Source organism: Crassostrea angulata, chromosome 5 (genome assembly GCF_025612915.1).
Source record: "Crassostrea angulata isolate pt1a10 chromosome 5, ASM2561291v2, whole genome shotgun sequence".
NCBI lineage: Eukaryota > Metazoa > Mollusca > Bivalvia > Ostreida > Ostreidae > Magallana > Magallana angulata.
In genome coordinates, this window is record NC_069115.1 from 19,522,145 (window position 1) to 19,533,823 (window position 11,679).

At 37.9% G+C, this 11,679-nt stretch overlaps 2 protein-coding genes across 4 annotated transcripts; one reads left to right on the top strand and one right to left on the bottom strand.

Annotated features, from left to right (window-relative positions):
* Positions 1-1,008: 1,008 nt before the first annotated feature.
* Positions 1,009-7,021, bottom strand: LOC128186131 (uncharacterized). 2 transcript variants are annotated; one of them, XM_052855863.1, is made up of 3 exons: positions 6,663-7,021; positions 1,806-3,188; positions 1,009-1,493 (listed from the first exon to the last, which is right to left on the bottom strand). In XM_052855863.1, exon 2 carries the CDS (start codon positions 3,168-3,170, stop codon positions 1,830-1,832), a length of 1,341 nt encoding a protein of 446 aa, XP_052711823.1. In that variant the 5' UTR covers positions 3,171-3,188; positions 6,663-7,021; the 3' UTR covers positions 1,009-1,493; positions 1,806-1,829. The 2 variants fall into 2 exon arrangements, with proteins under 2 accessions (XP_052711823.1, XP_052711824.1); XM_052855864.1 differs by lacking the exons at positions 1,009-1,493; positions 6,663-7,021 and adding an exon at positions 3,291-3,508 and having other exon boundaries at positions 1,501-3,188.
* A 1,082-nt stretch (positions 7,022-8,103) lies between these two features.
* Positions 8,104-11,358, top strand: LOC128184136 (uncharacterized). 2 transcript variants are annotated; one of them, XM_052853484.1, is made up of 2 exons: positions 8,104-8,233; positions 9,496-11,358. In XM_052853484.1, the coding sequence occupies exon 2, from the start codon at positions 9,701-9,703 to the stop codon at positions 11,123-11,125; it is 1,425 nt and encodes a 474-aa protein (XP_052709444.1). In that variant the 5' UTR covers positions 8,104-8,233; positions 9,496-9,700; the 3' UTR covers positions 11,126-11,358. The 2 variants fall into 2 exon arrangements, with proteins under 2 accessions (XP_052709444.1, XP_052709445.1); XM_052853485.1 differs by lacking the exon at positions 8,104-8,233 and adding an exon at positions 8,562-8,606.
* The last annotated feature ends 321 nt before the right edge of the window (positions 11,359-11,679 follow it).

Genomic DNA, 11,679 nt, shown 5'->3' on the forward strand with positions numbered 1-11,679 from the left:
TGATGCTTATATAGTAATATCACAAATTTTAGCGTAGTGGTTCTTGAGAAGATTTTAAGATTAACTAAATTTTATAATTAGAATAGAAATTCATTAAGATTTACTCTTGGGGCCCCACTATTTGTCTGGTGGTCATGGTTTTAACAATTTCGAATCTACATTATTTGCGGATGCTTGCATAATAATTTAACAAATTGAAGCAATTTACTTCTTTAAAAGAAGATTGTAAAACATAGTTCCTACATGTTTCTATAATGTACTTTGAATCCTTTTTGTGGCCGCAGTATTGGCCTGGGGGTCGAGGATTTAACAATGTAAAATCTACACAATCTGAGGATGCTTGCATAGTAATATCATATTTTTATGATATAACTGTTGCGCAGTGGTTCTTGAGAAGAAGATTATGAAACATTTTCCCCATTATATTTCTATGTTAAAATTTGTACCCCACTTGGGGCCCTAATATTGGTCAAGGGTCCCGATTTTAACAATTAAGAATTAACACTATCTGACAATATTCGCAGAATTATCGCACAGTTTGAAGCGTAGTGGTTCTTGAGAAGATTTCGAAACATATTTCCAAAATATTTCTTCGTTTAATTTTGAATCCAACTTGGATTCAAAATTAAACATAGAAATATTTTGGTCCAGGGGTCACGATCTAAAGAATTTAGAATATTCACTATAATACGTCAAGTTTTGGTGTAATTATAAGCATTTCTTGTGCAGAGGTTTTTGAGAAGAAAATTTGTTAAAAGATATACACCCTTTTATCACTGTTTAGCAATTACCTCCTTTTTACAAAGGAATTTCACAATTTAATTTTACAATTTAGAATCTCTTCTCGTAAGGATGATTTCTACCAAGTTTGGTTAAATTTGGCCGAGTGGTTCTAGAGAAGAAGTAAGAAAGGTTTTAAGACAAACGGACGAAGGACAACAGATGTTAAGAAAAGCCCAATTGAACCTCTGGTTCATATGAGCTAAAAAACAAGAGAAAAGAGGATGCAAAATTGTTATGGTGTCAATTTTAGAAATGCGTATACATGTACATGTATGTATACAAACCAGAAAAATTCTTTTGTGTTGACAACAATATATACTAACATGTATAACTATGTATATTAATACATTATATACGTCAAATACTGTATAACCAACAAAATTCAATTGACATAACATATGATAACTTGGCTTATGTACACATGCAAAGATTCATTTTTAAAATTTGACTAAAAATTCAGATTTCATTTGGAGTATTTGAAACCATCTTATATATAGTAAAGTAAAGAAAGCACAACCCCCCTCTCTCTCTCTCGATCTCTCTTTCTTTTTCTCTCTATCTCTCTCTCTCTCAATAAAACATCTTATAGAGAATCCAAATGATTTAAACAATGAAATCAACAAACATTACAGTTAACACAGCACTTTGTTTCTAACCAAGTCCCCTTGGTTGCATTGGAATAGCAACGCCAACACATTTCTAGTTCTCATCTAAAAAAAATTGATGAAAAATAAAATAAAGGCCTGTTTACTCAGTTTCTGACAAGATAGAGCAGTGTTGTAACGTATTTTCCATTAACTTCAGTCTAAACATCGTTTATTCAAAAATTGTATATACAATTAAACTCTCTAAACTTTCAACATCGTCATGTCACTGTAATGGCAAGCTTATGGGCGGGGTTTGTGTAAAACTGCTATACAAGTGTATGCATTCATTGATAATATCTACATGTTTAGTTCATAAAAAATACATATACATGTTTATTGTAAATGTAATATAACTTCAGGTCGGAATACATGTACCTATAAGCTGCTTAGAAAATGACGTCACTGGCTTTCGTCATTCTGATCCTTTGAATCGACTGCTTCTATGCTTCTCTCTTCTTCTTCTTGGTGACTCGACGTTTTCTCATCCGGGGATTTTGCTGGACCTGCCGGGGATTTTGGGGGCACCGACGGGCTCCGTACTTGACTGAAGTCATCCAAATCTCGCTGCAAAGCTATGTCCGAGTATTTCCCCGTGGATACACGAGTCGCTTTGGGTGGTTGGTAAGTTTTTGGGTTGTTCGCTGTAAGTAGCATTTGCAACAAAAAAGTATCTGAGCACGGATTGGGGACGCGAAGGATATTTTTAGGAAGGTCTATTTGTTTTCCGTTTTGGATCATATGGACATCCACCGGCAAATTTGCAATCTTCCGGACCGATTTCATGTCAGTCTTCCGGTCTTTCATGATGACAGTTTCTCTGTGCTTGAGATTTCGGTACGGGTTATTGAACGGCCGTAACCCGTTCTGAGAAAATGCTTTACTCTGCGCCTGTATACTGTTTTCATCAACCTCGTGGTTCCGGGCGTTTCCCGGAATGTGATTATTGACGTGGATACACGTCAGCAGGGCTTTCCCAGACTCGTGGTCCCTCACTATTTTCTCCGTCATCTCGTGTCGCGTCATCATCACCTTGCTGGATTTGATTGGTCGGAAAGCCAAGTAATCGGCTGACTTAGATTGAACTGTAGCTCTTCCGGGTTCACGAAAACTCTTGAGAGATTTGGTGGTCAGTTCGATAGGGACGGCGCTAGAGTTGGCTTCCGAGAGAGGTTTCCGTGACACTGCAGAAGATAAAACGGTGTCGGAGCGATGACTAGAGTAGTCCACAAGATCAGACTTGGCCCTTTTGGACCGAGACACTAGGAATGGAGGTTCTGTACGAACTTTTGCTGTTTTTACCCCGTGACGTACTCTATACATTTCATGGGGAGAAGTCTTAAAGTTTCCCGTTCGATTTTCCGACAGGTACTTTTCAAGAGATTTGGCCGAAACTCCATTAACGGGTTGTCCACATAGAACAAAGTACGGTTTCTCTTCAATTATGCTGTCCTCGCAAACAATAAATGGCGAATCCATGGTGGAAATTCCAAAATTTGCGTGTTGCACACGATTCAGATACTCCATTCTCCGTGAAGCAGCAGACATCCCCGCCGCTGCTAGCTCAAGGGAGTGACGTGACGTCTGCTTTAGGATGATTTCGTACGACTTGTCTAATGTCAGTATAGTGCTCGTTATAACCGGACGATTCGCTCGTGACGTCGCCATGACCGGAGATGACGTAGGTGTGTTTCGTGGCGCAGGCGCTCCTTTGACCCTCAGTTTATCGATAGCTGTGGACATCTTCTATGAACGTACAAACTGAAAAAAAATAACTTATTACATTTTGTTAACCTATATTATCAACATTAACGAATAAAAATGGCGGCGAAGTATGACACACCATTTTACCCTTGAACTTACAGATCCAAATAACAGATACATCCATTTTCATTGGTATCTGTTTCCATAATTGTCAGACGTTGGAAGTCAAAAAATGATTTAATTAAATTCCCATTAACTGTCCGCTGCTGTAAAGTGTATAGTTACGAGCTGCCTGTGATGTCTGCACCCAGATTACCGTTTAAAAGCACAATAGCTTTGTTACCACTGCAGTCACTTGTCAATTCAAAGATCTTAATCTCCCCTGTTTTACCTTGATATCCCAGAGATCTTAATCATATTATCGATGTTATTAAAGAGAGACCAAAGTAAAAGAAAAAAAGTTACTCAGAGGAATAAATACGATCGGAATTAGTCAACCCGGATTGATTTTTTCACTATATGCAACACATGATATCTTGTTCAAAATTCTGTAAAACTTCAAACGTTTGGTACTTGCATTTGAGTGCATGCATTTAAAGTAAGAAGTGGTTTTAAATTTTGCTGTGAGAATCATGCTTGAATCATGCTTGACGGTTGAGCATTTAAATATCTTTGTTTCATAAATAGCCATGATGCTACGGTCTCTCTTTCATCAAACTAAATACACAAGATAAAAAGGGAACCGATTCTTTATCAAAGGTGTGTTCAAGGTAATACTGATATTCATTCAATAATTACTGAACGGTGTACGTGCCTTTGAAAGACAAAAAACAAATATTTAGCTCAAGAAAATCTAGGAGAGATTTCAAATACGATTATGGAGTCCAGAGAGTTGAGAATCCATGTACAATCAGATATCCATAGTATTAATTTTCAAATTATCTATTTTTGGAAAACAGGGAAGGAAGGAAGAAGTTAAAAAAAAAACATGACGGAAAAAAAGTTCGCGGAGGGAATTATCAATCAGGCACCTAACATTGTTTTTGAAAGTTGAGGGGTGTGGGGGGGGGGGGGGGCAGACTCATCCAGATATTCTTCTCAAGCAGAGAAAAAAAAACTCACCGTAAATCATGAAAAATTAATCTGTGTGGATGGGGTGGGGGGTGTGGGGGTGGGCGTATACCTCTTATAACTTCGATTTTACAGTTAATTCTCTCTCTGTCTCTCTCTCTCTCTCTGTCTCTCTCTATCTCATTCTCTCTCTCTCTCTCTCTCTCTCTCTCTCTCTCTCTCTCTCTCTCTCTCTCTCTCTCTCTCTCTCTCTCTCTCTCTCTCTCACCCCCGACACTTGATACCTTTCAATATATTCTGTCAATTTATACAAGTTCTTGTGTGTTTCTAAATTTAATTTTCTTAGAGGGGATAAACAAAATAGATTTTTATTATTTCATAAGGGGAAAAAATGTGTGATTTGATATAAATTGAAGTTCATAGCATGCGTTAAAATTAAGACATTATTGTCCATTGGAGTGGTGTTAGTATAACACGTGTTCTAGAGCAGATTTCTCTCTGAAATTGGATTGGAGTTTATAAGATGTTTTTTAAAGTAGATCCAGTGTTCTGTGACGTCACACTTTTTTGTAAAACATTGAATTCGTTAAAAATTGTGCAAGATAGTTTTATTTATTTTATGTGAATATAATCACATGGATGTAATTAGAATTATTGGTAGGTTAAAGATATTTTTGCACTTAATTTTATACTAAATTTCCAAATTTTTATATATTTTATCTATGCAAAGGGGAAATAACTCTTTTCTGACTTTTCTCTCAGTTGTATGTCTAAATGCTATAGTTTTTCTTATTCCAACGATTAATTTTAAAATATTTTTGTAATTTTAGTTTTCTGATAAAGTTGACATTAAAATTAAACAAGAAAAACAAATTTCTGCCTACAAGATTTTACTTTTGACAGAAAAAAAATACATTTTTCTAATGCTAAAATATGCTTTAGTTTATGTTTATCTGGCATCTCAAAAAGTGTGATGACATGTATATTTTTTCTAACAATTGATGAAATTTAAGTCTATTAAATCGAAATCAGTTCGGTTTTTCAACTTTTCTCAGAGAATTTTACGAGTATGGAGCTACCTTAAAGTACAAGGCGGGTCAAATACATTAAAACAATTAAAATTCTTTACATTTTTTAATTGTATCGTTAAGCATAAGACACTTTTGTTGAGTTTCGTCATCTTGTATGTGAACTTTTCCTAACCTTTCATATCTTCCGTGAATAAAGGATACAAGACATGCGTTATCTCAGATTTGTTTTTTCCTCTTTCAAACAATCACTTGGCTATATAAACATCTCTATAAAAGTTTGTCGTTAAGAATCGTCAAGAAATATACGACCACACAAGTTTTCTAAAAACCACAAAACAGAGAGCTGTCTTGTGAAGATAACGTCATATACACACTTTAAAAAAAAATTTACAAGTAAAATTTGAATAGCGAAGAGGTCGTAATATTCATAAAATTCAAAATCACAGTGGAATAAATTTACATTGAGAGAGAGAGAGAGAGAGAGAGAGAGAGAGAGAGAGAGAGTACCTTGGATCGCCGTCTATTACGTCCCCGCGGGTTCAGTTTTTATTTTACCCCTTCACCCCCTTCAACAGTACCTGCGTGGGCCTCCCACCCTAACTAGACCTCCATGTCCCTCCCCTCGATCATTTCATCACACTGGCGATTTTCAAGCACCTGCTTTCCACATGCATGCGTGATGATAGATGTGTCTGTAACATCAAATGGGGCAAAAGAATTGTATTCGCCGAAATTCAAGGATCCAGAAAAAAAATTCCAAAGGGGGAGGGGGGTCTGAAGGATAATTTATTTTCCAGGAGGGGTGGGGGTTCGAGGCCTATTTTCGGTCGGGATAAATACTAATTTATTTGAATTTTCGGGGGGGGGGGGGGGGTGGCATACACCCCCCCCCCCCCGGATTGATCTGCGCATGACCGACTCGCGTTTACATGTATACGTCAGTATACTTGGACAATACAGTACCATTCCTATCAAGATAGACGGGTAGATAACCTCATACCCATAACCACTATAACGAACTACCCATTGGAGCTTGTCGTGAGGGGGGGGGGGGGTCATATGGACCAAGCAAAAGAAAAAACGCTTCCATATTAACGTAATACACTAGTTTACTTTCAATATAAATGTAACTATACATAGGCGATAATCTAGTGTGCCAAGATCAGGACATATTTGCCAAAATTCCCGCAGCGTAGAGCGTCTGGTACTTAAGGGTCTTACAAGTTTTTGCCTAATAAGTCTTAAATTACAATAAAACTTTTCAAAGCGGCATTTAAACAGGTGTGAGAAAAATGGCTGCACCCCCCCCCCCCCTCTCCTCTCCCTCTCTCTCTCTTCTCATCTCCCCAAACAATACCTTTCTTGTTCTTTTATAAAGTTATGCCGTATTTTGAAAAATCAAAGAGAGAACCAAAATAAAAAGCCTTACCTTAGAAATGGTCCTTGACTTTGTTAGTTGTTTCAGTTTTAAATTAATTCGGCCCTCCATATCTCGCCGGTCTTTAGCGGAACATCACAGTAATCTAATTTCACGCCATTTTACGACAGCCAGCCAAAATCGGGGATATAATAATCAATTGCAAAGCGACGGATTATAATTCAAAATCTGCTCCCACGGAATAATAAGAAACTTATTGCACGTTTATGCACCCCCTTCTCGCATGGAAATTGTTGGCACAGACGCGTATATATATATATATCCATATATACAATTATGAAAATCTCTGCCCCGATATCGCAGGTTTAGGTTGAGTATTGTCAAGCAAAGCCATACGCTATACAATGTGTACTAACGTTTTAATGATCTTAAACAGAGAGAGATCAAAAAAAGAGATTAGTCCCTCTAAAACATGCATTTAATTTAACAGACCGTGGTGGACGCGACCATTGTTAATTAAGATGTATTAATTCTGCGTAAATTATGAATGACTGTCAATCAGTCTGTTAGCTAACCCCCCCCCCCCCTTTCGCGCAACCCTTACCCCCCCCCCCCCCCCTTCCATCCTTGCTCGAATTGTACCTCTAGAGTTATCTCTCTTGGTGTTGCTATTTTAAAGACGTGTATGCTCAAATGCACATGGTGCTACATGTATATTATATTTTTCTCTGTTGAAAAAGAAGTACACATCTACATGATAGTTCATGTACATTATGTATTACAAGGTAAGGGGTCTATATTTTTTATAACGAGGAAGATATATAACGTCAGATGCCTGTGTCAGTATGTGTTGGTCAGAAGAATAAGGAAGCACATTCCTATTTCGATAGCATAGTATATGCAAGCCACCAGAAATCGACATGCGTGGATCAAGACTGGGGGGGGGGGGGGGTCGAGGTGGGGAGTGGGGTGAGGAGGTCCAGACCCCCTCCCCGAAAAAAAATCTGGATCCGCACATGGTTGAAGTAGTTAAATATCTACATGTGATATATATCCATTTACATCATTATTTTCGAAATAACAGTTATGTTTGCGAGGTAAAATAATCGACAGAATTAAAAAGTCTATACATCATTTTTTTTTAAATGTCAAGACCATTTCTTGATCTGAGCAGAAGATTTGGTTCTCCGTATGAATGCAAGTAGACAGAAGAGTAAAGTTGATGCAATAAATTTTTCTCATGGCGGAACGACATTTAAATTCTGACGTTTTGCTGTTTAGTATTATCAATCGACCTGTACATAATACAAGATAAAACGGAATTTCACCAAAATGAAGTTCAGAGCATTTCATTGATTTTTATGATCCGAAGTCGGCGAAAATGCACCTTGAAATAAAAACAACATGTTTTTGTGTTCTTTGAACTACAAAAACATCATTGCGTTTAAACCACATACTGGGAAGTAATCTCCGAGTTCATCGGTTTTATATCACCAAATTGGCGCGCCTCCGTCACTATATTGGACGAATAATAAATCGTCGGTTTTTAGGGTAGTTCTATGTACCTGGGTCACAGAGAAATAAATGAATCTGGTAATATTCCAGAAGAACTGTTCTAAAATGTAAGTCTTTAGGTAATGTCTCTTTCTCCTCCTCCAACTCCAACTCTCTCTCTCTCTCTCTCTCTCTCTCTCTTCGTTTTTTTTTTTCTTTCTAAATTTGTAATATATTAATTTGTTACAAAATAAACCCGTGTACTATGTGTATAACTCAATGATCGAACCATGTGGTATAGATTGTGAAATTTGAGAGTTATTCTACATGCATTTGTATCTGTGATAAAGATTTAAAGATTCACCCACTGTGTATTGATGTCTCTAACAAGGTATTGATATACATGTATAATCGAACTCCAAATTACACGCTGTTATTTTTATACTACCGACGTAAAGTTCCAAAACCGAAACAAGTTCTTGTGAGAATTGCAGAAAACAGGTAAAACTTTTCTTCTATGTACATGTAAATTATTAACTAATACATGCAGACAGTGAACTTGAGCCCCCCCCCCCCCCCAAAAAAAATGATACTGTTCTTACTAATAAATTAGTGTCTTTATTGTACTTCAAAGTATGACAGGATTATGTATTTATACATGTATAAACGTTTTTCTGTGTAGGAAAATGAACTAGATAAAGAAAAAAAAATCAACTTTAGTTTTATGCAGGACACATAATCTCGTTTTCAGCGTTATACATGTGCATATACAAGAAAGGTCGGGCCTCGTTTTCGTTATGGGAACACAGACATACATGTACAAAATGTCACCAAGTTCAATTCTGAAAAAAAAATTGATGAATTATTTATTCTCTTCTTGGTTCCTATTTTCTAAAGATCTCCCCTTTTGACAAATGTAAAGGCAGGGTCAATATTTAGTAAGTAGTTTACGACAACAATCTACTTTCCGTATTTTATTTTCATTAGGTGATAGAATGTTTTGAATTCACATTTTTCTGTCAACACTATTTGAGGGGTTGAATGAAATGTGATATAATGTGGCCCCTCTCTCTATATGCTCAAACCATTAGACCCTACTCTGTCGCTTTCGTTTATTTAGCGTATACCTGAATGCGATAAGATCATAATATAATTCTTATAAGTTCAGTTGATCAACATTTTAATTCTATTTTCATAATCCGCATTTCGGAGAGAGAGCGGGGACCATTTAAAATGTACATAAAGCGATTTATGAGAATGAAAAACACCGCGCTCAATACCGGCATACAATGGGGAAAGAGAAATCTGCACAATTAAAAAAAGGTTAAGCCATTACAACAGTTGATATTTGTGTGTAATCATCTACTATAGCAATGCATTTTGTTTGCAGTTGAATAGATACATTATCGAAGGCAGAACCTTTGGGAATTACCACAGAGAATTTGATACCTGTGAATTGGATCTCCAGTTGTTGCGCACATGTGGCGATAAAATTCAACGTGTGTTCATATATTAATATTTTTTCCCGTGAGTGCTTTTAGATCATGTGTAATTATATTCCGCTATTATTATGTTGGATTATTTCCTGAGACAAAATGGCTACTCAAATTAACGACAGGACTCTGAAGATTATTAGTAGCTCTTACAGCAGTTTGTTCCCCCCGAGAGATTCTCCGGAAAAATTAACGACGGACAAAAAAATCAAGATTCCGGACAAACAAACTTTGGAGCGGATCCATAAACAGATATTTTCTGGGGGCGTCCGCGCCCCTACCCTAGCGGATCTAAGCACGGGGTTCAGTCGATATCCAAGCAGACAGGAGAAATTAGACTCGCCACTCCGTTTTCATTTACCAAGCAAAAACACAAGCATTGGCGCAAGTAGGGCGTCCTTTCAGAAGCTAGAAATGGAGAAGAGTAACTTGACGCTGGGAAGCTTAGGGAGTTATCCCCGAATGATGAAGTACTTGCTTCCGAACGGCTCTACGAAGGCTTCCGAAGGAGGTTCGTCTTCGAAGTCGACGAGCGACGAGGAAAAAGACGAATGGGAAAAATGGCGGGAATCTGTGGCGGGGGTCAGGGATGCACGTGACGTATTGTACCGGTATTCCGTCAGCAGGGACAGTAAAGTCCGGTACAACTGTTCCACCTTGCCCCACATTCCCAAAGAAAACCGCCCTTGGACCGCAGGAGAGGACGTTCAACCCAAGATCCGGAAAAACAATTTGGTTTTGGATTTCTCCAAAGATTCCAAATCGGACAAAACGCATGTTCCGCAACCTCACCGGCAGCTAGCATTAGGGAGAACGTTACGGCGGAAACTGTTCAAAAATCGCGGCGACAACCCGGCCGACGTGAATTTTCTGGAGGTTAAACGGATCACGGTCAGCCACGAGTCTGGCCAATACACGACGAATGTCCAACAACCGTTCGAGTTTCACGGAATCGGGTTTTCAAGGAACCGCACGGAACGACCCCTGAAGAACGAGCAGGGTCGCCCTCTGTACCATACCTATAAGCATTACGTACAGGTACCAGCCATTCAAGCAGTACCCGTTGTACCGTCAAAAGATTACAAGTCGGTGGACGCTTACAAACAATACGTGGAAAATTTTCAAAATAACGTAGTTGTCGAAGGACGGAAAACCAGTTTCCCCCGGGAAAGAGAGAAAAGTGACCTGTCTCAGTACGGACAGGAGAACCGACTTCTCCAGTCGGTCATCAATGTCAATCAACCCGGAGACGTGAGCGACGCGCGGGATAATGGTGACGTCAGACTTGAAAATGACGTAATGGAAGCCCAAACCAACAGATCAAACTTATCTTTGAACAAAAATGAGGAGGCGAACACAAACAGGTCGAATAAGTCTATAGTGGTAGAGATCAAGGCCACGTGGAAGGAAAGAGAGAAGACGGAGGAAAACGAAATTCAGGAGCAGGGTGAAGTTCCAGTAAACGATTCACAACCCGCGGAGCAGGAAAGTAGAGCGCAGGAAGAACAACCGACTGAAAGCAGATGAGAGGAAATTTGTGTAATGTTGTCTGATACATAGATTACCTGTAACACGTCGCCAAGAAATTCAAACGCGCTTCCGCATTTTATGTCATTATTAAATGCACGAATTTGTGTACATAGTACATACACTACAAATATATGTGATCATTTTCAATCTGAACATTTTTTAAAAAACTCTTTTGCCTTAGCGATGTATTTTCTTATTTTTCTACAACATTGATTATACCCATATATATATGCATGAACAAGTACATGTAATTATGCTTTGAAATTACTTTGCTCAATAATTGGTGGTTTTAAACATGTATGTAGTATTTATGCATATACACTGCATGTGTGAATGGGCTGTCCATTTAAAATTCAAATGTGCATTTTTACTCTTCATCTATTTCAGGGTATGTTTCGTTGGGACCTATTCGCAATTGTTATAAAAAGTGTTATGTACATCCTAAATAAATATTAATTCATCAAATAATAGAGTATTGTTAAGCTAATGCAACGATCAAATTCTTAACGGAACACGTACGCGTTTTGAATGAACATTTTAAAGACTGGTCA